At 51.9% G+C, this 27,898-nt stretch overlaps 12 protein-coding genes across 12 annotated transcripts; 7 read left to right on the forward strand and 5 right to left on the reverse strand.

Annotated features, from left to right (window-relative positions):
• Window positions 1–539: 539 nt before the first annotated feature.
• Window positions 540–1,428, forward strand: Aud_005489 (oxidoreductase, short chain dehydrogenase/reductase family; the record flags this gene model as incomplete). Its single annotated transcript, XM_043290418.1, has 4 exons — window positions 540–587; window positions 634–929; window positions 985–1,282; window positions 1,339–1,428. The coding sequence occupies 4 exons, from the start codon at window positions 540–542 to the stop codon at window positions 1,426–1,428; spliced, it is 732 nt and encodes a 243-aa protein (XP_043146353.1).
• A 365-nt stretch (window positions 1,429–1,793) lies between these two features.
• Aud_005490 (glycoside hydrolase family 16 protein) lies at window positions 1,794–2,747 on the forward strand (the record flags this gene model as incomplete). Its single annotated transcript, XM_043290419.1, has 5 exons — window positions 1,794–2,226; window positions 2,282–2,313; window positions 2,376–2,551; window positions 2,602–2,654; window positions 2,704–2,747. 5 exons carry the CDS (start codon window positions 1,794–1,796, stop codon window positions 2,745–2,747), a joined length of 738 nt encoding a protein of 245 aa, XP_043146354.1.
• A 220-nt stretch (window positions 2,748–2,967) lies between these two features.
• Aud_005491 (putative endo-1,3(4)-beta-glucanase) lies at window positions 2,968–4,317 on the forward strand (the record flags this gene model as incomplete). The annotated part of the gene is made up of 1 exon (XM_043290420.1): window positions 2,968–4,317. One exon carries the CDS (start codon window positions 2,968–2,970, stop codon window positions 4,315–4,317), a length of 1,350 nt encoding a protein of 449 aa, XP_043146355.1.
• Window positions 4,318–5,035: 718 nt separating this feature from the next.
• Window positions 5,036–10,072, reverse strand: Aud_005492 (WD40 repeat domain-containing protein; the record flags this gene model as incomplete). The annotated part of the gene is made up of 5 exons (XM_043290421.1): window positions 5,036–8,187; window positions 8,246–9,030; window positions 9,088–9,396; window positions 9,479–9,602; window positions 9,658–10,072. 5 exons carry the CDS (start codon window positions 10,070–10,072, stop codon window positions 5,036–5,038), a joined length of 4,785 nt encoding a protein of 1,594 aa, XP_043146356.1.
• Window positions 10,073–12,657: 2,585 nt separating this feature from the next.
• Window positions 12,658–13,844, forward strand: Aud_005493 (FAD-dependent oxidoreductase; the record flags this gene model as incomplete). Its single annotated transcript, XM_043290422.1, has 3 exons — window positions 12,658–12,686; window positions 12,762–13,354; window positions 13,417–13,844. The coding sequence occupies 3 exons, from the start codon at window positions 12,658–12,660 to the stop codon at window positions 13,842–13,844; spliced, it is 1,050 nt and encodes a 349-aa protein (XP_043146357.1).
• Window positions 13,845–14,314: 470 nt separating this feature from the next.
• Aud_005494 (translation machinery-associated protein TMA46) lies at window positions 14,315–15,566 on the reverse strand (the record flags this gene model as incomplete). Its single annotated transcript, XM_043290423.1, has 3 exons — window positions 14,315–14,747; window positions 14,805–15,355; window positions 15,510–15,566. 3 exons carry the CDS (start codon window positions 15,564–15,566, stop codon window positions 14,315–14,317), a joined length of 1,041 nt encoding a protein of 346 aa, XP_043146358.1.
• A 948-nt stretch (window positions 15,567–16,514) lies between these two features.
• wos2 (Hsp90 cochaperone SBA1) lies at window positions 16,515–17,429 on the reverse strand (the record flags this gene model as incomplete). The annotated part of the gene is made up of 4 exons (XM_043290424.1): window positions 16,515–16,595; window positions 16,658–16,837; window positions 16,897–17,222; window positions 17,408–17,429. 4 exons carry the CDS (start codon window positions 17,427–17,429, stop codon window positions 16,515–16,517), a joined length of 609 nt encoding a protein of 202 aa, XP_043146359.1.
• A 705-nt stretch (window positions 17,430–18,134) lies between these two features.
• Window positions 18,135–18,881, forward strand: Aud_005496 (ESCRT-III subunit protein VPS24; the record flags this gene model as incomplete). Its single annotated transcript, XM_043290425.1, has 2 exons — window positions 18,135–18,182; window positions 18,243–18,881. The coding sequence occupies 2 exons, from the start codon at window positions 18,135–18,137 to the stop codon at window positions 18,879–18,881; spliced, it is 687 nt and encodes a 228-aa protein (XP_043146360.1).
• A 793-nt stretch (window positions 18,882–19,674) lies between these two features.
• Window positions 19,675–21,659, forward strand: Aud_005497 (putative RNA annealing protein Yra1; the record flags this gene model as incomplete). The annotated part of the gene is made up of 5 exons (XM_043290426.1): window positions 19,675–19,893; window positions 19,952–19,981; window positions 21,014–21,178; window positions 21,232–21,302; window positions 21,356–21,659. 5 exons carry the CDS (start codon window positions 19,675–19,677, stop codon window positions 21,657–21,659), a joined length of 789 nt encoding a protein of 262 aa, XP_043146361.1.
• A 433-nt stretch (window positions 21,660–22,092) lies between these two features.
• On the reverse strand, window positions 22,093–24,545 carry optD (small oligopeptide transporter, OPT family; the record flags this gene model as incomplete). The annotated part of the gene is made up of 3 exons (XM_043290427.1): window positions 22,093–22,388; window positions 22,444–24,291; window positions 24,350–24,545. The coding sequence occupies 3 exons, from the start codon at window positions 24,543–24,545 to the stop codon at window positions 22,093–22,095; spliced, it is 2,340 nt and encodes a 779-aa protein (XP_043146362.1).
• Window positions 24,546–25,518: 973 nt separating this feature from the next.
• Window positions 25,519–26,120, forward strand: Aud_005499 (nucleotide triphosphate diphosphatase NUDT15; the record flags this gene model as incomplete). The annotated part of the gene is made up of 3 exons (XM_043290428.1): window positions 25,519–25,606; window positions 25,662–25,867; window positions 25,923–26,120. The coding sequence occupies 3 exons, from the start codon at window positions 25,519–25,521 to the stop codon at window positions 26,118–26,120; spliced, it is 492 nt and encodes a 163-aa protein (XP_043146363.1).
• A 215-nt stretch (window positions 26,121–26,335) lies between these two features.
• aglA (putative alpha-galactosidase) lies at window positions 26,336–27,892 on the reverse strand (the record flags this gene model as incomplete). The annotated part of the gene is made up of 1 exon (XM_043290429.1): window positions 26,336–27,892. One exon carries the CDS (start codon window positions 27,890–27,892, stop codon window positions 26,336–26,338), a length of 1,557 nt encoding a protein of 518 aa, XP_043146364.1.
• Between the last annotated feature and the right edge of the window lie 6 nt (window positions 27,893–27,898).

Below are 27,898 nucleotides of genomic sequence, written 5' to 3' on the forward strand. Positions count from 1 at the left end.
ATGATGCCGAACACTAGAAAACTTTCTTTAACCAAAAGGAGACACGGCAGTTGAATATAGAGGGTATTGATAATTTTTCAAGGGTCATAATTGTTAATCCTCCTCGTAGACCAATCCATTACGGTCTCACCCCATGCGACCTGCACCAGACGGTAGTATCCGGAGATCGAACTGGTTCGACTACAGAGTTTAGTAACTCCGGGATACATTATTAGGATCATTTTATTTTTCAAATCTGGTCACGGCATTTGAGCATTCAAATTGGGTTCCTCCCTCTTGAGATCTATTAGACGGTGAAGCGGGATCATCATGGACAGATTATCCGAGATCGCATCGCAAGCAGTAGCAAAGATGATATCATCCCGATTACTGATCAATGTGCCGCCCATGTATTTCTAAGCACGGCATCAACAATGCCCGAAGTAAATTACGACATCTCAATCATGAGAGATATAATGAACGAAGAATCCGCGTAATTTCTGAGTTGACGATAGGTAGTGACGATTTAACAATTGACAACTTATAAGACGATCAAAAAGATGTCTACCAAAGCATTGGCTATCATCGTAGGAGTCGGCCCTGGCACTGTAAGTCCATCACTTGACTGGAAGACACATTTGCTAACATGACCAGGGCGCTTCCATCGCCAGGCGCTTTGCCAAAGCATACTCGGTGGTGGTACTTAGCCGGAACCCGGCGAACTTCGAACCTGTTGTCCAAGAGATCAACTCCAGCGGTGGACAGGCCATAGGAATCAGTACGGACGTGACAGACTCGGCAAGCGTCAAGTCTGCGTTCGAGAAGATCTCTCAGCAGTACGCTGGTGTTCCTCTCGCAGCGGCTGTGTTCAACCCTGCCGGTGGATTTGCGCGCAAGCCCTTCCTCGAGCTCACAGAGGAAGAGTTCTCCCAGGGATTCGAGAACCAAGGGTGAGTTTCTTATCACAAGACAAATGTATTCATCCATAGACTGAATCAAAAACAGAAAGGGAGCTTTCAACTTCGCCAAAGGCGCTTTGCCTCTCCTGCTTCAGGCGCAGGGCTTGCAGCATCCACCAACTCTAATCTTTACGGGGGCTACAGCCAGCGTAAAAGGGTCTGCCAACTTCGCGGCCTTTGCATCGGGCAAATTCGCCCTACGAGCGTTGGCTCAATCACTGGCGCGAGAGTTCGGACCGAAGGGCGTTCACGTCTCCCATGTCATTATCGATGGGGTCATAGATATTCCCAGAACAAAGGCATGGACATTCGAGCATGAAGACGCTAAACTTGACCCAGACGCTGTAAGATGCTTTTCTGTTGATTGAAACTGACAGCAAGTGACTGATTGGTACTATAGATTGCAGAGTCGTACTGGCATCTGCACACCCAGCCGCGCACGACATTTGGGTTCGAGCTAGATCTTCGCCCATATGTGGAGAAATGGTAATGCAGAGGCCGAAGGGGTATATCAGCTGATGATAATGAATCATTGTTTCGTTTCCGTTATAAATTTGGTGGGCAATAATAGCGCTGTAACCTCCGGGCCGATCTCTCGGTTTCAGTAAAACTCCGAGGGGAATGAGGAGGGGAAGCTTTCTGCAAATAAATTGATTCTCGAGGCAATGAGCTCATTGTAGTAATGGTTGCAGGTGATCGTCGCTCAGAAGCATATTCTGTTTCAGTTGTTGCTTCAAGTTTTCCCGAGATGACAGAATTACTCCGAGTCCATAATAAAAGGATACTGTTCAACGGTTAACCACGATTGTAGCACTATGCTCGCTCATCTGTTGAAAGAAACTGAACCGCGCCAAAATGAAGTTTTCACTCCTTCTGAGTCTTCTCCCTCTAGCCTCTGCAGCAACTACATTGATCCCCTCAGCGTGCTTCAACTCATACTCTTCTCTGGAAAAATACTTTGCTTACCTTTACCCCTGGGGCTCAGATCATAATGGCTCCGCTCGTATGGTCGGCAGCTCGACTGACCACGTGTATATTTCCGTCAACTCAGGCACACTGACTCTGGTTGCCAAACCAGTTAGCGGCCAGCCGCCTACCAAAGACGGTAGAAAGATAAACTATATATCTGGTGCGGTGCACTCAGCAAGGACATTCACCGTAAAAGCCGGATCAGGCTTCGACATCCAAGCGGAGTTCCAGGCACCAACTGCTAGAGGCACCTGGCCTGCGTTCTGGCTCAATGGAGCGAATACGTGGCCACCTGAGATCGATCTTGCCGAGTGGAAGGGTTGCTACACCTCGAGACACGAACTGCTCGGACTTTGTATGGCTGACAGCAGCAGGAACCGGGGATATCAGTTTCAATACCTTCAATGTGAGTGACGGGTGCCCTTGAAACCATGGTGACGGATGTACGCTGACCAGCCACAATTACAGACCTCGTCTGAAGTCAAAGCTTTGGATGTCAAGTACCCCTCTCCCTCCAACTTTCACACGATCAAGTCGGAGATTCGTGATGTCGATGGCAAGAACATCTCCGTCAAGTTCTACCTTGACGGCAAGCTGATCACGACCCAGTATGGGAGGGATTATATTGGCAAGCCATTGCATTTGTAAGTTTGTAGCGACGAATGCGACATTGCCCAGCACTGACTCCCGCCAGAATCATCAATCTACAAATGGAGGGATCGTCGGGCTCTCCTGGTCCAACAACCGGTTAGTCCTCTTTTCATAGCTTGCTGGTGATGATCGGCTAATTGAGCAGATACCTACTACCGCATTCGCAATCTATCTTTCGTGCAGATTTAGTTGGTAGATGATAATCGTGAATGATACATGTTGATGATTGAGTAGCAGATGTTTACTTCGTAGAAATAAGAGTAATTTTATGCTGCAGAAACGCTCGATGACTAAGCTGCACAACATCACCCAACCTCTCAGACACTTCCTTCTCCACACTCCGTCACTGCTATCCCCAAGCTTCTAAAACACCAATTGGAGCCAAACCACCATCGCTCTACCACCCAAGATGGTGCTCAACGATACATCACCTCAGTCCAATCCCGAGGACTTCAACGCGCCATCCCAAAATGGATCCAACTTATACACTAGCGGCCACATCCCGATACCCGGGTATCCCCTCGTGCTCAAGACCGAATACCTTTCCCGCCCAGACCCATTCACCCTGTACTTCGGCTTCATCGGCCAGCGCAACTGGCTCCACAAAAACAGCGCACACATCCGCGACCGCATTGAGTCCTGCAAAGTGATGATCAACCGGCTCCCCACACAGGAGGAGCTCGACGCCTTCGTCTACCACGGCAGCAAATACATCTACCACCAGCGCCTCGGGGCGCCCTACGCCAGCGCCATAGGCACGGCGTACATGTACTGGCGCGTGCGCAACTCGGAGGTCGTCGCGCGCCTTGCCCCCGGATTGAAACCGGGGCAGAGGCCGTCGCCGGCGCAGGTGCTCGCGGCTGTGAAGCTCTACTCGACGATCGAGCCGGCGAATTTCCGACAGGTAATGGTGTCGGGATCGTTCCGGTGGTTCTTTTGGGTGGCGGCCGGGTCGGTGATAACGAGTGTGTGGGGGATGTTCCACGATCTGAAGGAGACGATGGGCGATCCGCGGCTGAAGCAGTTCTTTGCGGAGATGCGCGACAATGACCCGGAGGAGGTGCGCAGGCGGAAGGTCCAGAGGGCTGTGGACAGGACTAAAGCGGCCAAGGAGGCGGCGGAGCGGCGCGCGCAGGGCTTGCCGCCTGTGGAGGTGGGGATGGGTCAGGGTCCCGTGGTGGGAGGGGGAGGCTACGCTGAGAGCCATGAGTATGACCAGGGTGGTGGGGCGTATGGCTCTTTGGACCCTTACTCTTCTTCCTCTGCGCGGGAGTCTGTCCCGTCGGCGTCGTCGGATAAGCCTGCTACTCATCCGGATCGGAATCTGGGGCGCTTGTACGGTGATCGCTCCGCGACGGAGTCGATGCGCGGTGCTACCACAGTGGATGAGAACAAGGCTTCGGACTTCTTTGCTAGTGACGACGCAAGCCCCGTTGCTGCGGAGTATCGATCTGACGATGGCTCGCAGGGAAGCGCCTGGGATCGGATCAGACAGCAGGCCAGCTCCGGCTCCGGCTCCCAGGGCACACAGGGTAGCGGGTTAGGATCGGCGTGGAGTCGGTCCGTCAATGAGAGGCAACAGCGCGAACAGGATAGCGGGGTAGGGTCGGCGTGGAACCGAGGGTCTTCATCCCCAGACAGTGAGAGGCAGCAGCGCGAACAGGCTCAAGCTGATTTTGACCGCTTGCTAGAGGCTGAGAGAAACGTGGCCGGTGACTCTGAAGGGGGAGAGAAGAGGGGATGGGGAAGATGGAACTGAACCTCCCGCAACGCATTACGAGCTTAACATGTACCATAACAATCTATATTAGCAGCTACATTCTACTTGCACTTTTCTTACCCCGCCATGGCTTCTAAGAGAACCCATTCATTCGCTTCGTCCGACCGAAGGCTTTCTTCAAAGGCCTTATCCCGAGCTAGTTTCTGTATAAGTCAGTATACTTGGCAAACGCATGCTTCAAACGTTGCCTTGGCGGAGCTGGGGCTACTTCCTCTAAATCACGCCGGACTCAACCGTCCGAGGTCGCTGGGCCTACACATACCTTTATACAGATCGTCTACGTTCCAAGCAGGAGACGCAATGGATTCGCTTGAATAAGACAGTAGGATGCTAACTTTTCCTTTGCCCTTGCGGGCGAGTACAGTCTCAGAAAATCAGAAAATCCTTTAGAGCCCATCATGAACCAGGCAGAGAATCTCGAATTTCTCAAGGTAACCCGCGTGATCACGGAAACTATTGGGTGAAACAGACGCAAGGGTATAACAATTGAATCATCACTAGAGATATGGGAAAACAAGCTTGGTCGTCGCAGATTGGAACATTGGGTGGGTTCAATTAAAGGAGCATGGTGGGAAAGGTCATCAGTCGTAAGAATTATATGTCCAATGAGACATGGAGCAAATCATGATATAGGAGTCAAGCAGGCAAGATAGAAAAGGTCATTTCACAGGCATGTGATCAAAAAGACATGGCTAAGTTATATCCGGCCGTCCGACATTTGTACACTTTCGTAGGGGACTCCTGTCTCGCGGGAAGATGTCCAATTGTCTAGTCCGCGGCTGTTGCTGCGCATGCGTGTTAGATTACGGATTTTATGCGTGAAGCTCTCGTTGACGCTCTTGCCTCGCCGATGGTCAAATGACGTGCGCCGGCGCTCGAGGGGCGGCCGCGTTTCCATACTGATTGTCGGAGCCGCTGTCATAGCTCGAGGGAGCAATCTGCCCAGGTTCTCGTTGTCAATGGCAATGTCTATAGTCCCCGAGGATGCCCGAGGGGAGACAGGTCCAAGGGGAACAGGAGGCGGAGGCGGCGGCGGCGTGTTCAGATGCTGCAGCTCTGGCAAGATTGGAGGATTCTCAAATTCCTTCAGGCCCATGGAATTTTCGATGGTCTCTTCGATACTGACGGTGACTGGAGAAGAGCCGTAGGCATAGCCACCGGAGCTTCCCAACTCTCGAGAACTTTCTCGCCGGTGACCGATGTTCCGGCTCCTACTGGTCGATCTGCTTCGCGGGAGGCGGGGGTTGAACCTCGGATGGGTTGGCAGGTCGACGGGCATGGGACCGGGTTGATGTTCTGCCATTGGAACGGACATTGAACGGCCGATTCTCTCGGCTTCGCCTTGGTACCTGGCATCACTCAGTGTTATAACGTTATCTGGAACACTAGACCCAGAGGAGACAGTCTCTTCGTAGCCGTTGGGGTATTTCGGGTGACGCATGGCTTTCGGAGTCGCTGGCAGACCAAGTGGTCCTCCTGACCTCGAAGAGTTCGAATCAGAGCTGCTAGGATAATCTGGCGAGGCCTTGCTGGTCGACGCTCTCCTTCTCGCCGGTGTACGCTGGTTGACAGAGGTTCTGGACAGAGGTGGGCTGCCTAGGGGGCTTCGGGTGTGCTGCAGCTCTCCAGGAAACGGTATGTTTGGAGCTGAAGGGTTGCGCGCAAGTGAAAGTCGCCGGGCCTCTAGTTCGGCAGCTGCAAGCTCCTTTCGCCTCTGTTCTGATAGTGCGGTAGGTGGCAAGGTTGCAGCGCTCGCATTTCGAGCTTGCATTTGCACTTCTTCCATTTCATGGTGGTTTCTCTCTTGTAAGTATGCATCCGTCTGAAAAATACCATTTGTGATCAACCCGTCCGTCGCCTGTTCAGTGTTCGTGGTCATATTCGTATCCTGGCCTTGACGATTGCGAGACGTGGCTCGCGAATGTCTGCTCTCGGGAGACCCATCCCTTCTCGACCCGCCCTTGTCAGGACGTCGGCTGCTACTGCGTTGGTGACCCCGCAGTCTTTCTCTGTCACTAGCGACCAACCTCAAAGCATCCTCCGCTTGAGGTACGGGTAATGGGGCAGACGGTGATCTCGCCCCGGAACTTTGCCTATCGATACTGCGCCCCCGGGGAGTAGGGTCATTCTTGTCTGTGGCCGTTCGGCTAGCAGCGTGTCGACTGGCAGAACGATGCCGACGCCGCTCCGATGAATGGCGAGAGCGTGGCTTTCTCACTCTGCTGCCGTTACGTGATTTGCTGGTAGGGTGTTTGGCCCCTGTGCTCTTGCTGTATTGAGCTATTTCCTCAGGGGACATGGGAATCGGGGAGGACGGTGAACGTTTAGCTGGCTGAATGTATCTTCTCTCGTTTCGTCCTCGAGTGGTTTCCTGGGAAGTATTCCTCGAAGTGATTCTTCTTGCCGAGCTTTGGCTGACTGAATCCTCCGTGTTTCGCCTTCCTCGGCTATATTTCTGTGAGCGATAATTCGCCTCGTCGAGACTGCTGATGTACTGGTCGATGCTCCGTCCACTGACACTAGGGCTTTTCGCTGAATTGTAACTATTTAGCGTCGAGGCTGGGCTCCGAGTATTGCTCATCGTACTGCTAGGTGGGCCTAGCAAATCACTCTCTGAAGCACCGGGCTGGAACAGGTGAAGCTGGAGACCATCAGGCTTTCGGTCTCTGGATCCGTTCCGACTGTCGGAACTTTCCTTGAGGGCCTCGAAAACGCCAGGGCTTGGGGAAGGAAGACCCTTGATGCCTGCAAACTTATCCGAGTTCGCCTGAACGGCAGTTTGCGGACTCGGCTTGAACGTGTCTTTTTCAGGATTGTACCGTGCAGACGGCAGCAGAGACGACAGGACCTCCTCATCCTGACTTTGGCTTCCATTATGCAGCCGGCTGGTGTTTTCCACCGACGAGGCATATTCCACGGAGCTGCTCAAGCCACTTGACAAGAAAGTGGGTGGATGGACATCGACGGGCGTTTCTCCAATGGAAGGCAAGCGTCTCCTATTGAATGGAGGCGTGCCTGTCCTTGCGTTCATCGCATTGTTCAGACTTTGGATATTGTTCGCCCTGTAGGACCCGAGCCCTCCAGGGGACACAGCAGACCCTCCTACAGCTGACTCGGCGATAGGTGTAATTCCTGGGGCATTCGTAGGTGTTCTGTCGTCTGATTTCAGACCCGGGAACCGAAACTTGCCGGGCTGAGAGTCAAAAGACGTGATCAACTTGAGGGCTGGAGTTTTCGTGCTTGGTCTGGTGCTAGGCGGTATCTTTGGCTGCGAATTCAGAGGCGGGCGAAGGAAATTGGATGATTGTTGCTGCAGAGGCTGTGGCTCAGGCGATGTCATCGGCGAGCGTCCTGAAAGGATTTCCGCAAAAGACGCAGCTTGCTGAGCAGCGGGAGAAGTCCAGGGATCGGAAGGCTCTACACCGGTACACATGAAGCATCTAATTGCCAGCTGCTGCTGGGCATGGGAAACGACGTGTTCACCCCATCGTCGCACCAGGTATGACTGGCGCTGCCAATCTGTGGGCGTCAGAAGACAAGTCATCAGGATCGCTTCCAAGTAGCATTTCTGAGAGACATAGACTTCAATAGCTTCGTTTTTATCGCCTAGGCCCAGCAAAACGGTAGCCGACGTATGTATGTCGCCGATCTCTAGCAGCTTTTGCGCAAATGCCTGGCCAACCTTGTTCGCTTGCGACTCTCCATTCATCTGGCTCATGGCCAAGAGCATCCAATCGGTCAATGTCGCCGGTCCAGAGTTGATCATGGCCGCGGTTGCGTCAGAGTCGGATTGGCCGAGCCATTGCGCCAATAAAATGGCACTTTGACTGCCGGGCGGGTGACGAATGACTGCTCTTAATGTCAATTGAGATGTCGATAGAGCAAATATGTAAAGGTGTTCACTCACGCTCGTCTCTAATCAAGTCTTGAATGTCTCCGTCCCATCCAAACACGACGCTCAGCATCTGTCGCCGAAGGTCGTTTGGCGTGAGATGGGCTTCGTCTATGGGGCGATGGTTTCTATACGGTACGTCGTTGAGACGCGCGCGTGTGAATGGGAACAAATCAATACGCTGGTCTGCTGGGCTAAATTGGACCTCATTTCGCAGTCGGGATCCCGCACGAGAGCTTTTCACCGACGACATTGAGACGGAGGAGGCGTACGTGTACGAGGCCCCAGACTGCTGAGGAGTCTCTCGTCCACTTGCCGAAGCTAGCGAGAACGAAGTACCCGTCTGTGCCGACCTACTCGGTGGTGAAAATGGCACCATCCTGTATTTCCCCGAAGATGCTTTCGAGTTGACAGAGCTGGCGTGACTCCGCGATGATACTGGACTTCCCATCTCTGCACGCTGCTGTCGTACGGCGTCTACTCCGCTTTGGTCAAAAGGTGGCCGGCTGTCGTACATGCGCGCTGATTCTCTGAGCTCCGGCGGATCCTGCAAGGCTCGTGATTCTAGGGATCCTCCCCTCGGGTCGTCAGAAGTTGCAGTAAGGGCTCCAGCAGGAATGTGCTGCACGTTAGCAACCATTCCCGGGTTATCTAAATCGTACTGCTGCACTGTGTAGTTAGGGCCAAGAGTGAAAAGAGTAGCAGTGGGGCCATAGTTAGCGAAACCACGAGGGTTTTCTATTGTCGGAATCGGTTCGTAAGTGACGTGTTTCGTTTTGACATCCCAAGCCCAAGTCTCCCTGGAAGTTGTTGCGGGTTAGGAACTCAATCTTATGATTGGGATTGATTACGCTTACCCATCAAGAAACTGCACGATCCGGCCGTTCTTCGACCAAGCCATCCACTTCGGCTCAGCTGAAGAAGAGTCGGATCGCTTGAGAACTCTGATGACCCGCGGAGCCTCTTTGCCAGGGGGCTTTGAAATACTCCAAACTCTCAGATCTCCATTGAAGGATAGAGTAGCGAGCATATCGGACTTTTGCTTTGATGACGACGCATGCCATGCTAACGAGACGATGGGTGACGGGCCTCGTGATGTGGACATGGTATGTAGGATGGTAAACGTGGGATGAAGAGTGGCGATCAGAATGGAACCGTTCTGATAGCTGAAATAAGAGTCAGCCGAATCTTTCAATCGATAATGTCGGCCTTTCACCCTCCTTCTCCAAAAAAGGATAATTTACATACCCAATGGCATACGTTCGGCAGTCAGAGGCCGGCGCCAGAGCTGTAATGGGGTCAAAGATGGTCCTTGTCGAAACATGCTCCGAAGTGGACGGCTCGAAGAGAATGACGTCGCCCTTGCCGTTTCCTTGAAGGTCATCAGCATGCGTCCTCGTCGGCCGTGAGGGCAAGGTCCTCCTTACCAAACGCTACATTGCCATTACGCATCCAGGCAGCTACCCGTAGGTGGTCGAACGCCGCAAAACGAGCGAGCTCGGCTCCGGTAAACAGGTCCCACACGATCGTCGTCTGTCCCGTGTCATAACTGGCGACTAATCTTCCCGAACCTCGTTCGCTGACATTGTCCACAGATATGAAAGAGATATCCGCCTTATGGTGGTCGAATCGTCTCTCGAGTGCGAGGGTGTCATGATGGAGGCAATTAATCACGGATCCTTGAGCGTAGAGGAATAATGAGGCTGTCGACGCACATGGCTCGAAGGTGGTTTCCGGTGCCTGCGATTGAGGTGTCGGCGGCGCAATCGGGGGCGCCATTGGCTTAATTGCTGTACCTTTTGTGTCAGGAAGAGGGTTTCTGTTCCATGTCAATTCAACCATTCTTCGGGTCTTGCGGTTGAGTTGCCGGCGTGTGAGCTGAGTGAGGCAGCGTCTCTTTCTTCTCTTTCTCGCCGTCCACTCGTATTTGCACGGCGACTATCTGAGTCGAGCTCGCGTAATCCGGGATCGATGTTCTATTGCAGATTTCCCGAAGTGTTGGCGCAAGTGGAGTGACAGAATGGGTATTGTTCGACAGTATAGACACCCCTCAACAGCATTCCCGCAGCTTCCGTGTTGCTCGCAGAGAGATAATTTAGGACGGCTCGGTTATGACCGACCAGAGTACTATCCAGCTAATCACAGCTTTACCGCAGCTTCGATGACGAGATACAGTCCGCTGAATTAGTACAAAGCTTCGTCTCGGGACATGGACTCAGGAAGAAGCAGAAAGGAAACCGACAAGACGGTCCGGCCCACCGTAGGAGTAGGGTAAGAGGGAAACGGAAAAATGGAAAAAGCTATAATGAGGAATAATAAGGTCAAATCTGAAAATAGGCGAGAAGTGCGATTATGCAAGGCCAGCAACCGCAAGGTATCGCAGATGCAGGCGACTGACAAGGAATAGTATGCACTAGGCGGGCTACCACGTTATATGGAGGGGGAAGTACATAAGAGAAGAGCCGGCAGGGTTATGAAAGTCCAGGAAACCAAGGAAAAGGGGGTTCAGAGGAGTCCACAACGGAGAGTGTTTCTGTGATGGAGTGAGTGAGCGACGACTAGAAGGGGGTGATTCGACATTCCCTACGACTCGACCCTCATCGATAATCTGTTCGACCATGGAGAAAAGATACAAAACGTTTGGAAGGCGGCACTAAGTTACCTTAGTCGATGATCGAACTCACCAGCCACCAAGCAATGGCAGCTCGCGCCAAGGGAGGTTCATGGCGCTTGGTCTATATCGGGGGGAGGAGACAGTGATTTCATGACTTCATTAGCGGACGAGCATAAATGAGGGAAAGAGAGTGCATCCAGTGACATGTTGATTGCACTTGCTACCTCTCCAGCGCTAAAGCAGTACAGTACGCTAGCGAGATATCTGATAGCCATACAGCGGTACAGCCACAGCACACAGGACACGAGACTGCAGAGGGCGGACGGACAGACAGGCAGCCGAATGGGATTTGGAGAGGAGAGGAATCAGCGCTAACAGGTTAGACTAAGGCAGTGGAAGGAATTAAAAGTCGATCAAACGCATAGCGGGCATGGTCGGACGGAAGAAATGTGCGAGATCTTGCAGCTCCTAGCGGTCGAGAGACCTGGGCATAGCACCATCATAGGATGCTTTGCAGCCGGGAAAGTTTCGAACTAAAATGGGGATTAAACAAAAAATAGCCAGTTTTTAGAACTTACAAGGGACAGAAGATATCCCAGTGGCATGATCATCGACTTCTATTATTATTGCCATTATCTCTCCAGGGGACAATAAGTATTGTTGTTAGTTTCCAATGAGAGACCGGTCAAGAGCACGCCTACAGTAGAAAGCAATCTAATCCAGTGATCAAACAATCCTGTGGAAGTGATCCACCTTTACAAGGCGGGGTTAGGACGAATTATCCACATTGTCAGATGTTAACAGGAATTCTTCTTCTGGACGAGCCTAAGATGATGCTGCCAGGAACCCCCAGGACGGACGCTGATTGGCTGGCAGCAATGCAGAAGGCGTTTCTTCACACTGCAGGTCTCATCACCCGAGCCAGCCAATCACAGCCCACAACGGCCCTGTCGTCGTCCTCCCGTGACCAGCTGGGCGCGTATTCGAATAGGTTCACGAAAGATAACTGGATGCTTCAAATGGCCAAAGGATCGTCTCTTGATTCGTAGCTACTCAGGTGCTCAAAGCAGAAGCTCTAGGAAAGCAAAGGAGTTGCATGATCGCGGGATCTGATTTCGTCGAGCAGTGTGGTCCAAGTATATACCTGCCTACGGTACGCCTAATTAGAGAGGCAGACAGGACAAGCTGCAACAGTAGTATTTCAAAATTGTAGATACTGGGTAAACCTTGAACCTCAGAACTCACCAGGTATACTCAAATTGGCCAATTCTTGCAATGCAACGTGATGTGATGATGCAAAATTCTGTACTTCATAGCTGCTGCGGAGATGCCCGACGAGGTCGCGACCAAACATGCAGCTTCAAAATCAATGTCCAGCCAGGATGGTGTGATAAGAATCCCAGCCTCTGCTCGTATGTGATTGTGATCCGATCCATGGTGGCTTCCTAGTAATCACTCAACCGATAAGATTTGGCGGGGTCAAAGAGACGGTTGAACTGTCATGTCAAAAGCTCCGGCAGTTTAAAACCAAGCATGGTTTAGCCTCAACAGCTCTTCTATACATAGAATTGTAGACAGAAATCTCACGGATTTGAAGAGCAGAATCACATTACAGGATTAAATAACCTCACAGACCGAACCACAATGGGAGACTCAGACGTCACTTTTGGTAACGGCAATAGTTCGGACTGACTCCGCCAATGCGGGGATCCGCTTCATCTATCTCCATCTCACAATGCAAGAGCACAGTACAAAGGTCTCATGAAGACCAACGAACTTTGTGTTGGATCGAGTACAGCGTATATCTCGCAAAATGAGTAACGAAACTGTAGTGGTCATCGGGTACGTCGGTTTTCCCTGAATCTAAACCAGTCCACATCCACAATGACCCGAATATATAACACTGACTCATTCCAGCGCGGGGGTAATCGGGCTCACCACAGCCCTCCACATCCAACAACACCTTCAACCCTCTCAAAACATCCTCATCGTCGCCAGAGAGTTCCCCAACACCACCTCGCTCAATTATGCTTCGCCCTGGGCCGGCGCGCACTACCGCCCAGTCCCAGTGTCCTCACCGCAAGCCGCACGAGAAAACAGCCAAGCACGCCGCACATATGAGCACTTCAAGCAACTCGCCACCGAAGACGCCTCCTCAGGAGTCCAACTCATCGATGGCGAGGAACACCTCGAGTCCCCGCCCCCAGAGTACCTGAACGAAGCCAACATCCAGGACGCGTACGCGCATCTCGACGGCTTCCGCCGCCTGACGCAGGACGAGACTCCCCCCGAAGTGAAATGGGGCGTGCGCTACCGCACCTACGTCGTGAACTCGCCAGTCTACTGCGCCTACCTGCTTCGCAAGTTCGTCCTCAACGGCGGCCAGACGAGAGAGTACACGCTCGTTGATCCGATGGAGGCGTTTGAGCTGGCGGGGACGGGGACCGTCAGGACGGTTGTCAACTGCTCCGGACTGGGATTCGGGGATCCCAAGTCATTCATTATCCGAGGTATGAGCCGAGCTGCAACTCTTCGACTTTCCTTATACAGCTGGGCTAATAAAGGTTACCAGGTCAAACGTGTCTAGTCCGCAACCCCTGCTCTGTGACCATCACCCGCCAAAACTCAGACGGCACCTGGTCGTTCTGCATTCCCCGGCCTCTGAGCGGTGGCACGATCATCGGCGGCACCAAGGAACCGCACAACTGGAATCCGACGCCCTCGCTTGATACGAGGAAGCAGCTTCTCTCCAATGCGGCGAAATGGTCCCCCTTTACGGAGAGCGGAGGTCAGTTCGATGTCATCCGTGATATCGTCGGGCGGAGGCCGGCGAGGGAAGGCGGGATGAGGATTGAGGCGGAGAGAGTGGGTGGTGATCGCTTCATTGTGCATGCCTATGGTGCGGGGGGAAGGGGGTTCGAGTTGTCGTGGGGAGTTGCGCAGGATGTTGTGCAGTTGATGTTTGAGAATGAGTTGGCGCGGCAGAAGGCGTCGTTGTAGACATTTGAAACCATTACAGAAAACTCGTTCTAGAGTCCTAGCCAGTCGCTGGGACTCCATTAACCTTGACTGATGGGAATCTAGAGCGGTTGATGCAAAGCATTGACATGTAGCGCTAAATCTAGTCAAAATCATTTTCTACGTACAAAAACGGCACCAGAATGCCAGCCTCTGTTTTCTGCATCCACGTCACACATGAGTGCGTCGACCATGTGCCGCCTTCTGCCCCTGCCCTTCCATACACGCATTGAGACATCGGCCCCAACATCCTGTGCTGCCCAGGAGCACGTATGGAAACGATAGAGGATAAAGCGCGAACGCCCACCCGGCAGATATCTCAGTCCTGGTTATCAACACGATCACCATCACGGGCCCGGGACATCCGCCTGGAACGCCGGTTCCAGTGTGGGAGGTGCCATGCCCGAATTCGAAAGCCCAAGTTGTTAGAATCTTGGGTGAGTCGCATCGAGTCAGCCTTCACCCTCTTGGGCGACGGTCTCGTCGTTCGAAGATGGCGTGACCGAAATACCATTCAGCCGGGCGAGACGTTCCTCTTCTTTCCTTGCCCGTAGTCGTTCGGTCTCCCGTCGGAGGGCTTCAAGGTTCCAAGTCTCGTCGTCTTCGTCCTCCTCGTCGCTCTCCTCATCCGCACGCCAGTTGCCGCTCTCGAACAGAGCACGACCTGTGGCTTCCTTGGCCTTGCGGGCCTGTTCCTCTGCAGCCTTCTTATCCAGACGCTCCTTCTTCCACTTGGCGAAGGTCTCAGGTGTCACCGGCGTCAAGTTGCCGGTAAGCTTGTGACGTTCTGATTCGAGCCAGTCCTCCAGGGTTAGCGTGTTCAATGGAGACTTGTCCATCAAAGCCTTCTCAGCAGCTCTTTGCTCCTTTGTCTTCAAAACAAATCTAGATAACCATGTTAGCTTTATCCTACAATGCTTGAAAACATGCATTGAAACATACCCAGGTGGCAAGCTGTGTTTGTACATGCACTTGTCGCCTCCATTAGGACAAACCCAGAACCAACCGTACTTCTGGTTCTCGACCGCGTCAATGAAGTACTTGCAAACCTTCTCGGTAGTCGTCCGAGGATTGCCGTGCTTGCTGAGAACAACTTTGCGAAGTTTCTCCTCGTCCCACTGGTCCATCGTGTCGCCCTTCTTCTCCTCCTCCTCCGCAGTCTTCTCATCTCGCGAATCGGTGTAGAGATCCTTCTTGGCCGCTTTCCGCTCAACGTTCGGATCGTGACTGAACTTGCACTTCTTTCCCTTTTCACAGTTGCCCTGCTTGTAGAAGACACACAGGACGGTCTTCGGGTCGACACCGAAAGGAACCTTCTGAACCTGCACGGGCTTGAACAATTCTAGGGTCTCCTTCTTTGCGGCCTCGGCGGCCTTCTTCTCGGCTTCACGACGGGCCTTCTCAGCCTCCTTCTTCTTGGCCTCGGCGGTCTTGTTGTGTGCTGCTTGGGCTTGGAGCTGTGCAATCTGCCTCTTCGCGGAACCACCTTTTTTCTGTAAGAACGTCAGGTCAGTTGAGTTTTCAATAATAACGGGATACTATCATCTCCGAAAGTTCGTAACGTACGTTTTTCATACCAAAGGTCTGACAAGAAAAGAGTCAGCAAATCAAGTCCAAAGCAGTCCATCGTTCAGTGTCAGCACGAACCTTGTCATCGACCGTGGCCTTCTTCTTCTTCGCCGGCTCAGGTTTCTTTGGCGGCATTTTGGCTATGTCCTTGTGATTTTCTAATCTGCAAAAGGTCTATTAAAAAAGAAACAATTTCAACGCCGGATCTGGCTGTGGCGCCTGGGCTCGTTCGCAGTCAATCAAGGCTGACGAGCTAAATCGACCGGATATTTATAGTGACAGAGAAGAAGAGGGTCAATACAAGCGTCTTAACAGACAGACAGAAGTTGGTTGACACCTCAAATGCAACGTGTGCAGCGATCGTGAGAGTTGGTGAAGTCGGAAGATCTTGGTTGCGAGTCCCTCCACATTTTCAAGAGAGGATGTGGGTTCCAGAGAATGTGGCGGCACAACCTTCGAAAGGCTTCTCTCCGCCAATGAGTTTCGACGCCCAGAATGCGGTCGACCAAACAGCGACTCGACCAACTCGGAACAATCTTTGAATTCTGGTCATGCCAGAGGCATTATTAAAGGAAAATATTCGTACCGGAGAGTCGCCTACTCTCCATTCCCATACCTCAGTGGATTATGGTGAGAAAACTAACAGCACCATAGATATGTACACCTCAGTGAATGGCCTGAAAATCCAGGTATCTCTGAGGAGTCTAGGACGTCATGACGGGTTTGATGCACCACAAGGCCAATGGTGTTACTTCTAACATACTACGACGAATTTATGCTCGGGAATAGCTGTGGCAGAACTGGCTGGTAGAGTACATCAACTTATCGGGCGGAATAATCCAATAGCGCGAAGCGTATCTCATTATATCATTCAGACTTGCGGTATGTCCTGAGAAAACCGTCCACAGATTATGCATCTCAGGCCTCCCCGATCAGTCGCCAACGGTATACTCAGACTCGTACAGCCTCTTTTTATAGTCGAAAATGAGTAAGCTCATTCATGGCAGAGCGATTTTGTTCATAATAGGTGTTTCAGCATTCAGCTTTGTCACAGATCATCATCAAGCTCCTTTCCATCATACTTTAAGAGACTTCCTGGATCTTAGAGGACTTGGCCTCTTCCTCGGTCTTGCTGTCACCCTCGAGCTCGGGCATTTCGTCATCCTAATAAGATATTAGCAAATGTGATGTGAACGGTTTCCAAAGCTCGGATCAGATCGACTTACCGATTCTTCGCCCTCAGCACCTTCGAAACCCTCAGCACCCTCGGCACCCCCACCAAGGTTGGCACCGAGCTTGGAGAAATCAATGTTTCCAAGACCGCCCTGATCAAGACCTTCGAATCCACCAAAGTTGTTTGCGTAGTCATCCTCGGCTGCCTCGTCTTGCTCATCCTCGTCAACCCACTAGCAATTGTTAGTAGGTGTCTTCTTCCGCCAAAATTCACGGTCGTCAGATGTCATACCTTGTCGAAATCCGTCTTCAAGAAGTGGAGCTTCTGTGTGTCTTTCACCAGACGGGGCCAGTACTCCTCCTTTAGCTCCTTCTTCCGCAATACCAGCTCGACCTCACGGTCAGTATGGTTGACCTTGCTGTTTTCGGGGTCGATCTCGGCGTATAAGTCGAGAGAGACGTGGTATTTTACGCCCTTGTTGGTTTCTCCGGTGAATGAGACATTGGTAGCGGTGATCTTGAGATCCGCGGCCGACTTCGCGACATCTGGGGTCTTGATGTTGACGTAGAGGTAGTTGCGCTCGGGATCTGAGCTGGACGAGCGCTGGGCCCATGTAACTGCACAGGGATTCGTCAGCAATGCTTAGCATCTCGAGGACGAAGTGATAGCCCGAGCGTCGTCAGTGTGCGGCAGATACATATGCATTAACGCTCAAGTATCTGTGCTGCAATTGAGACGCAAAGACCAGCAACACACGCCGAGGGCGGGGAAGGTGGAACGGTATGACCACAAGCTAACGTACCTTCAGGAGTGAGTTGAGACATTTTGATCCGCGTTAGATAGGATACTAGGAAGCGAGATGGTGAGGGATGACAGCAACAGATGTGTTGACCTAGAGCTGAAAGGAAAGTGAAGATAGAGCAGACAATAGGTAGAAAGACTCGTGGTTAGAAAGGCTGGTGATGTGAGTCCAGCTGAGGTTAGCGTAGCTTGTCCCTCCGGAAGTGGTGCTAGAAAGTACTGGAACTGTCTTATGGCAGCCGCCTACTGTTTGCTCTGTTTGCCGTCTTCTGTGTGCCTGAGGCCCCAATTTCGAGGATCTGGGACTTGAGTGCTTGGTTGGATGACTAATCAGATGGGGAAGTCGGTGCTGGATTCTTCAGTCTGTTGACAAGAGTGACACCGATCTTGATCAAAGGTATTCCCGATATACAATCTTCAAGTCGCAGCTCTTATTAGTTCGGTTGCCATATCATTCTCCTTCGTGTCGTAACATTAGCAGTCTGTTATCTTATCATTTGCATTCGCCTTGCGCAACCCGTTCCAACGCCCTGCCGAGTCGATACCCCACTTACAGTGACGATCAAGTTACCAAACATACCTTGATGCCTTTTGCGACAACGTAAGACTTGGGCGCTCACGAAATCGTGAACTCTTACTTACACACTATAAAGTCATATATTCAGTCCTCAAGAACGGAATATCTCAGGGAGATAATCCAGGAGAACATCACAGAGAGCCTCTTCACCATGGAGACTCTTAAGGCGGTATTCTTCGGTCCAGATCCTCAAGCGCAAGTACGATTATTGATGACTACTAGCTACCAATGTGTGCTGATTTGACTTTCCAATTTGCAGATGAGGAAATGCAACCAACTCATACGTGCCAATACCCGTCAATTAGACCGCGACATTGCCCAGTTGAGGGCTCTGGAAAGCAAGACACGGCAATACATAGTGAATGCGTCGCGCAGGGCTCAGCGAAATCCTTCGCAAGCAAAACAGGCGACTGCTGAGACAAAGACCTTTGCCCGGGAACTTGTCCGGATCCGCAAACAGTCCGCTCGTCTGACCACGAGCCGAGCCCAGCTTCAAAGTGTGCAGATGCAAGTGAACGAGGCCTTTTCGATGCGTAAGATTCAAGGCAGTCTGAAGAAGTCGACTGGAATCATGAAGGATGTCAACACATTGGTCCGGCTGCCTGAATTGACAGGAACCATGCGGCAACTGGCGACGGAACTGGTGCGTGCTGGTATCATTGAGGAGATGGTCGACGATGCGATACCCAACAATGAGCTCTATGAAAACGAAGAGGATGAAGCTGAGGCAGAGGTCGACAAGGTCTTACAGGAGATCTTGCAGGGCAAGCTTTCCCAGGCCGGAGACGTCAAAGCCGAAGAACCGGCAGAAGGAGAACCGGCTATTGAGGACCAGATGGAAGATCAAGAAGCGGCCCTGGAACAGATGAGGGGTCGATTGGAAGCTCTGAAAAGCTGATTATGTAGGGTTTGGTCACTTCAGGCTGATGCTCCAGGGAGCATGTTGATTCCAACACAAGGAGTACTCTATTATTGATGTAGTTGTGCGTTATGTACAGGGTTCCGGGTAGAGCGAGCGTTCGGCGTTTGTCATTAGGGACTCTTTTCTTATTGCAATGTGTCAAGGCTGGGCCTAGGGTAGCAACCGACTCGCATATACGATTCTATTTTGCCCATGGGAATGATTCTATATATCGTGGTAGTTCAACTGGAAATAAGTGATGAATGAGTCCCATAATTGACCCTCCCAACTGTGATTTCGAGACATCATGTATCTTTTAGCCGATATAACGCTGCATTCAGCTGCTTACAATTGACGTCGAGGGAGTCTTTTCGAGAATTAGTGATTGCCAATAATGATGATGAATGTTTCAGTTCGTACGGTCAAATCCTTAGGTCTAAGGCACCAACGTCCCGCTTCCATATGCGGCCTAGCGCCAAACCAGACACAGCCTCCTTCCCTGCCGCCCTTGCGTAACTTCCGGTCATCCATCAATCTCAACCATCCATCGTCTTGCATCGCCTCCTCCATCAACGTGTCTTTCTTCTTAATCACGTACATCCATAATTGTATCAGCAATTAATACTCCAAGCTCAATAGCGACAATTCACAGCTTTTGAGCCTGTTCTCCTGCCCCTTTTTCAAAGCCTCGAACCACCTAGGAGGTGCATCATCTGTCACGGTCGCAAATCCGTGAATCTCCTGAACCTCTCACTCTCCATTACTGATCACTCATTCGGGCTTAACAACAATGTCGGCCAAGCTGGACAAGTCTCTCGACGAGATCCTCGTCAACCGTCGTCAAAACGCTCGTCGTCGCACCCGTCGTCCAGCCGCTTCAAAGCCTGCCAGTGCTGCCGTTCCAGTTGGAGGAGTGAAGAAGAATGCAAAGCTCGCCAAACCTGTTGCAAAGGGGGCTCCGGGCGGACACCCGGTCACAACAGAGAGCAAGATCATGGTCAGCGGCTTGGTAAGTTTCCACTCACGCTCCGAGCTTGATAGGGTGCAGATTTGCTAATTCCCTCAAGCCCTCTGATGTGAATGAGGCCAATATCAAGGTATGTTGATCGAGAGGCCTACGCCTTGGGTTTCTATCGCCATGTCTGTTTTTCGAGACCTTCGAGGCGTCAACGGCTTCCATCCGCGTTCGGACCCGTCGCCACGTCGCTTCCACAACCTCGTGGTGATTGCTGGGTTCGCTGCACAGGCACCTACTCCTTCCCGTCTTTTATCTACGAGCATTTAATAAGCTGCTGCTACATGACGGTCGAGGTTGAGTCTTGCCGGAGTCTTGCGAGAAGCGTGTTAGTTTGAGTCGCGAATTTGCGTTATCAGCAATCCGCTTCCATCACTACGCTGCAGACTGTGCTCGGAGCTTTGAAATACCTTTCCTGGCGAAACTTTCCTGTTTCGCCGCCCGTTTGATTTCGCACTGCATGGAGGGGGCATCAGCGAGCGCATCAGCAAACAGCAGTAGCAGGCAAGGCTTTGCAATGAAATCAGAATCCTCGACGGGTACCACGATTTATTTGTGAAGTGCGTCTGTTTATTAGGGCAGGAGACGCACTTGCAATGAATCTTGAGGATCTAGCAGCCTTGCCGGTGGTGTTCTTATTATCTCTATTTAACTTGTGGGCAAACTGGGGGTTTCGTGTTGGGACTTCTCTGTTCCTTCTTGGGTTTTCAGCCATGGACTGTCACTTGGTTGATGGCAGGTTGCCTTTGGGCGTGGACGCTTGATATCTGCATTGCGGCAGGGCACTGACATGCTTTCGTCCACACTTGCTCTGAATGTTTGCTGAGGTCGGTTCATGCCATGGAGGGATCAAACGCCCAGCCATTATTCGAAGGGGATTGTGCCGCGAAGGTCAATATGGATTTCAAAATGGTTTTGGCGCTTCACGAACGTAGAGGTGGAAAAACGTGTTCCAGTGGAAAATGACGCTAACGCTGTGTGCTCGCTGATGCTCTGTGCTACCTGTTTGGGGACCGTTGTGCGCAATTGTCGATGTTTCGTTCATGCCGCCGTCGTTGCCAGGTTTCGCGACTTGATCTTGACTGCAGTACTGATCATCTTTCCCGTCCTTTAGGAATACTTCTCAAAATCCGCAGGTCCCGTCAAGCGAGTGATGCTCACTTACAACCAGAACGGCACCAGCCGTGGTATTGCTTCGATTGTCTTCAGCAAACCCGACACAGCCGCCAAGGCTGCCAAAGAGTTGAATGGCCTTCTCGTTGATGGAAGACCCATGAAGGTGAGAGGCGCATTGGCCTCGCTTTCATTCCGACCGTCTCTAACTCTCCATAGATTGAAGTAGTGGTTGACGCTTCCCACGCTCCGAGCGTGCCAGCACCCAAGCCTCTTGGAGAGCGCGTCGCGTAAGTTTTACATTCTGTCGTCTTTCTGATGATCTTTTGTTAATTTTGAACAGTCAAGTCAAGTCTCAGCCCAAGCCTGCCACGGCCGCCAAGACCGCCAACGCCGCTCGGGGCCGTGGCGCCCGCCGTGGCCGCCGTGGTGGTGCCCGTAGCTCGAACCGTCCTAAGCCGAAGTCTGTCGAAGAGCTTGATGCCGAGATGGTTGACTACTTTGCCGGCAACGAGAATGCTGGCGCCGCGGATGCCAATGCCCCCGCCGCTACAAACGGCACTGTTCAGCAGCCTGCTACCGGCGGTGAGGATCTTGGAATGGCCGAGATTTCTGTAAGCTTCCCTGGTCTCGTCTATGCTTTCTGAATGTACAGACACTGACCTCTCGTACAGTAAATGAATGCTTCATGATGTATCTCCTTTTTTTTCTCGAGGAGTGGCAGGTCACTCTCCTATTGACTGAACCGACCAAGTTTTGGCGAAGTCTGGAATTTCGGTCCGCTCGCTGCTTTCTTTTTCAAGCTACTGTTTCCGGATTCTTGCTTTAAATTGTTCTCTTAACGCGATTTCTCTCCCGCCATTGTTTTGTTCCTCTTTACTTGATATGGCAGTTTCAGTTCGGTTTTTAATGGGAGACTTCGAGGTAGTTCTGGATGTATTCAATAATTTCTCAACAAGCTTCGTCTGACGATTGCATAGAAATATCCTAGCTGAGTAGGCAAATGTTTCCATCGTGCGTATATGATCAATAAATGCCGATTCTTGTCACCGCTGTAGAGAGATATCTACTGGCGTGACGTCAAGTCCAAGTTCCATTCGGTGGACCAAAGTAACCAACATCCGGCATCGGCTTCCAGGCGACTCCTTGTCCATCCGCCGTGTTGAGGTATACTGTATTCCCCCACCAGTCCGGAAACACGGCACCGGGATATGAGATGCAGAAAAATATAACGATGCCGCTAAGCGCAAGGCCTGTGTCGAGAGCCGCCGCGAGGACGTAGTTGTATTTCGTCCACCAGGCAAAGAAGCGGCGCTTGATGACATGATTGAAGGCGAAGTTGACGAGAGCCCAGCTGGAGTAGTTGATACCGGTTGCTTGGGAACCCATCAATAGCTGGTTGCACTGCGGCATTGAGGTCTAGAGACTTACCAGGCGGGACGTTCCATGTGCCCACGAAGATGAGAGGCCAATTCATGGACTTGAAGATGCTGCGCTTGGTGTACCTGTACAGGAGGTACGTGACTACTGGAGCGAGGGCACCGATCCAGAAGAAGTGCAGGAGAGACGAGTAGATCTTCCCGGCGGAGTAGAGGCGCCGCGGACCGACGAGACCCCAGATGACGGAGGATGAGTACACGGTTCGGCCGTTGGGGCAGGAGAAACCGTCTTGTTGGTCTTTGGTGCAGATGCCGTCAATGTTACCGAGCATCCAGAGGGTGACGCCGGCCTGGGTCAGGGCTCCGAGGATGGTGGCGGTCCCCTGCGCGGCAAAGAGAAGTCGTGGAGGGATCTTCAGGTAGTGACCCAGTTTCATGTCCATGGCGAAGTAGACTCCTTGGCCGACCACGTCTGTGCTGAGGATCTTGAAGAGCATATTGGCCAGGGGCTTGCCTTCGAACATATAGCCGCCGATGAACTCGCTGAGGACATTGAGCTGGTTTGCGTCGACGTTGGTGATTCCCTGGACGATTCCGCAGGGCACCATGTAGAGGGCTGGGATAATGAGGGCCAGGAACACGCCGTAGACGGGGAGTTTTGTTTCGTACACTTCGACCAGCACAATGGCGAGAGCGGTCACCGCCGCAATAACTGCAGCATACCAGTACCAGGGAGTTCTCCTATAGGATTTCATGAGCCGAGCATGGATGTCTAGCCTATTTTTGCCCTTCATTGCGGCCCAAATATCGCTCTTATGCCAGACTGCAATGTGAGTAAGAACGGACGTGATCGACGCGAAGGAGAGTCCGTAGACGAACGCGAATGTGGCGCCTAGATAAGGAGGCGAGTACTGCTTGTAAGCATCAATATCCAAGGTATTTTGGGAGCTAACCACTCGAGCTGTGTCGTAGACTGCCCCTGTCCGATCGTAGACGTCCGCCGTCATCACTGGAAGGTAAGCAGTATACCAAGTGTTCGTGTAGTAGAGAGCAGGAACGACACCCCAGAAGAAGATGGCGAAGCCCGCAAAAACGTTGATCGCTGCCCAAGATGGAGACAGCAGGGGATTTGTATTGTACGCTACCTGGCTCCAGTCGAAGGTGATGGGACTCAGGCCAAGTCCCGTCTGCATGCCGAAGAGCTGGTTGACAATAACGTTTTTGGGTGCAATCCAACAGATCCAGGTAAAATAAGAAAGGGCCGTGAAAATGAGCCCGGGGAAGAAGTACCACAGGAATCCGGCTGCAGTGACGTACAGAAAGAAGCGCAAGCGAGAGATCTTCCATCCATTCGCAACGGAGTTGGCGCGAGAATGAAGAGTTTCCAGCATTGCACAGTTCGATAGGACAGCTGGCCAGATAATGCTCGCGGGCTCCACGAGCCATGGGGCAGCTAAACCAGCGATGCCGAAGCCTAAGAGCTGCGCGCAGATCACAACAAGCACCGAGAAGCCCGCTTTGAGACCAAAGTTGTAGAAGTTAGAGCTAGAGGCTTGAATGATGTTGGTTGCGTCGGCACTGCCGTATCCGAAAGAGACATTACTCATAATCACGATGATGGCATGTTCCTTGATATTGAAATGGTGATCTGGATTTACGCAGAAAGAGCCCAACCGTCCGCAATTAATCGTCATTACGGGTAGTAATTTGGCGAGGAAGACGCCACATGGATAGGCAAGCAGCTCCGCAACAAGCGAGACGATGTGTACAGAAGGGTAACGGAGGGAGAAGAATTGATTGATCCCAGAACCCAAAATGGTGAAGACGACGCCGAGCATCCACATCCGGAGCGTATTGACAGGCATGTGTGGATCGTCAGTTTCAGGAACCACTGCTCGGACTATACAACTTTGGAATGAGTAGAGAATCTAGTATTCATAGCGCTCACAACAACAGACCTTCCGCAAAGGGAGAGTGTTCCGATTCATAGTCATACTCCTGGTTCTCTTTGAAGGCCGAGTCAAGATCAACTTCAAGTTCATCCAGGCGGCCGATTTCCACCTCTGGATGGTCTCCGGCGAGAGATGTCTTGACAATATGATCTTGAGCTTGCTCCTTAGATGCCATGGTGGCGTTGATGATTCCTGGCAGCATGCGAAATGTTTGTCAGGACCCGCCAATTGATGACGATGCAAAGATAAACGGAGCGTAATTTTGTTTCTTGAATCCCCTCTCTTTTTAAGACTTGTCCACAAAGCTTGACCTGCCCATCTGATTCCAGCCAGACTTAACAGCAATGCGGGGTCACGAAGATAAGCCATGTTGCATTTCGATTGGCACGGCCCATGGGGCGGCAGGACACATGCTAAGGACATGCAAATCAGAGTCGCATGGCGCTTCATTCTCCAAGTGATACCATCGCCACTGATGAGCGAAGAGAATCCGGCCGCATTTCTTCCAGATTTATTGCGCTTGTCATTTCAGGACACCAGCTGCAGACAGGACATATGATAATGAAGCTCCATGTACGGAGAATATCTCTAAGGTCCAGTCTAACATTACTAGTTATCAGGGCGCTTTGATAAGGAATGTAGTTCCTTGCTTGATAGGGGGAGGAGCGGGGGATGTCCGACGGCAGGCCGGGCAAGTGATAACGAATTCTCAGCTTGCTGATTGGTATAGCAATTTGTCGGGCCAGACTCATTCCAAATGGTCATGATGGCGATGCATGAGATGAAGGCTTGAGATTAGAAGACGAGGAGATGATGGTCGATGGAGATGCTTTGTTATGGAGACGAGCTGGAGGTGTTTGATTTGTATGCACTGATTTCCCAAACGGGAAAGTGTCTTCACAAAGGTCGTCAACAACACACGCATCTACCAACTCCAACATCGACAAAGGCTGAGCTTATTGAGCAATAACTAAGGAGCTTAAACATTCATAAACACCCGTGTTAGAATTTGAATTGTCTCAACCGCTGCAGAGAATTAGGTGAGCACTGCCTCCTGGCGTGATTTGCATGACTCACCAGAAGGCTGTGCTACAGATATTCCACATAAAAGGCGCACCTGCGCTTGAATTACCATCAAGTTTCAATCCACCGATTTTTGCTGTGGATTGTTCATAATGAATCCAAGAGTAGGGGTCGGAGTCGTCGTCCTGAACAGGGAAGGGAAGGTCATCCTGGGCAAGAGGAAGGGAAGCCACGGTGCCGGTATTTCTGTCTTTCATTCTTCCTGTCTCTTGAGTGGATTCTGATGGTAGACTAGGCACTTGGGCATTCCCTGGCGGCCATCTCGAATTCGGCGAATCTTTCGAAGCCTGCGCAGTACGGGAAGTGCTCGAAGAGACTGGCCTCTCAATTCACGATGTACGTTTTCTGACTGCTACAAACGATGTCATGGAAGCCGAAGGAAAACACTATATTACTGTTTATGTCGGTGCTATGGTCAAGGAAGATAACGCACAGCCCCAAGTCAGTTGGAACCCCCTCCTATCCATGATGCCTCCCTACTAATTCGTGGCCTCAGATACTGGAGCCCGAGAAGTGTGACGAATGGCGGTGGATAAGCTGGGAAGATGTTCGATCATGGTTCGACAAGCAGGTACAGGCTGAAGGAATGGAGACCAGCGACGACCAACCCAGGCTGTTCATTCCTCTCCTCAATCTCTTCCGACAACGGCCGACCTTTGACCCGACGAAAAGTTATGAATCTGCACAAGCATAGTACTTCTCTTTTCTGGGTTTTCATCAATTTTGTGGATCTGTGGTTCTTTGCCAACGACTTGTCGAAGACTTCTCATCCTTTCAAAATATAAGATGAGCACATCTGTACAGTTCATGGCAGGGGTGGCAATGAAAGGGATTCTATCTTAGAATATTCCATACAATTAGGAAATTGCCAACACGAGCGGTTACTATCTGCAACTTATTGAGGTCTGTCTAACTGGACTTGATGTCTACACCACTTGGCAGACCGAATACCTGGCTATTTCGTTCAAACCCACATTCAGATATTCCTCTCCCCTCCGTCAAACACATATTTGTGTGTTCATTCTTGAGGTTCCCGGTTATCTCATAAGTCCACTTCTGGTCTTGGTGTCCAGTGCACAACTGGACACCAAGATGGCTGCTTGCAGTCAAGCAATGCGACGTTCTTGACAGTGGGCGTAGACTTCCCAGCTCAGTCACCTGCCAAATCTGCGTCTTCGATCCTTTGCAAGCCTCGAACCCGACCTTGCTTCCGTCCCCATCCGTGAGACAGTTCCCTGACGCCGTATTGAACACAATCCCAGTAGGAATGATCGGAGAGCACTCCTCCGGCAAAGCGATCCTGTACACCTGCGTAGCATGCGAGTTCAGCCTGACCACCATCTGCTCCTCCAGTACCTGCACTTTCCCGTCCCAAAGACTCTTAGCCGCATACGCACACCCCCTCTGCAAGCCCATCCACTCAACCGGCACCTTAACCGTCGCCACCCCACCCCCCCGATTCAGCACCGTAAGCAAGCGATCCCCACCCTCCAAACTCCTCGTCAAAACATCAACCTCCTCCCCCCTACTCGCCAACGTCGCCTGCAAACCCAGCGCATCCTGATCAACCCTGATCAACTCCGCGTTCCTCAGGATGGCCAACTCCTCTTCCGAAAGCCCCGGAATATACGCACTAACAATCAACGGCGCCGAAAACGACGCCCATAGCGCAAAGTGCGAGCGTTTCTCCTCAAGCGTTAACCCAGGGTGATCCGGTATCAAAAAGTCCGGATCATTAAAGTACCCGGGCCGCTGGTACCGCGCCAGCAGCGTGTTATAGTGATAATTCACCATGATACTATCCCAGGCGCTGCCCTGCCCGGCATAAACGAGGATATCCGTCGAGTGGCGCGCCAGCTCCCCAAAGGCAGGGACCCAATCCATAACCTCGTACCAGGCGGTCAAATTGGCGGAGTCGGCAAAGTACGCCGGGGCGCTTTCGGAGAAGATGAGCGGGGGGTGCATCTGCTGCAGGACGGCGTGCCAGTGTGCGTAGCGGGCCTGGTACTCTTCTTCCAAGGTGCGAGAGTGCTGCGGGAAGACATTGCACCCGTCTAGCTTTAGGTAATCGATTCCCCAGGCCGCAAAAGTTTGGGCGTCGAGCTCCTCGTGCCCGAAGGAGCCGGGGTACCCGCCGCAGGTGAGGTTTCCTGCATCTTGATAGATGCCTAGATGGAAGCCTTGGGCTTTGACGTGGTGGGCGAGCCAGGGGATGCCGTGGGGGAATTTGGTCGTGTTCCATTGGAGGGAGGAGTCCGGGGCGCGGTCGTAGGCCATCCAGCAGTCGTCTAGGTTTAGGCGGTCGTATCCTGCGGCCAGAAGGCCGGTTGAGATCATTGCGGAGGCTGTTTCGAGGAAGAGCGTCTCGTTGAGATCGCACATGAAGCGGGCCCAGTTGTTGAAGCCCATTGGGGGAGTTGGGAGGAGATTTGGGGAGGAGACTGACCCCAGGGAGAGGGGGATCATTATTGG

Source organism: Aspergillus udagawae (assembly GCF_001078395.1).
Source record: "Aspergillus udagawae IFM 46973 DNA, scaffold_4, whole genome shotgun sequence".
Classification (NCBI taxonomy): Eukaryota; Fungi; Ascomycota; class Eurotiomycetes; order Eurotiales; family Aspergillaceae; genus Aspergillus; species Aspergillus udagawae.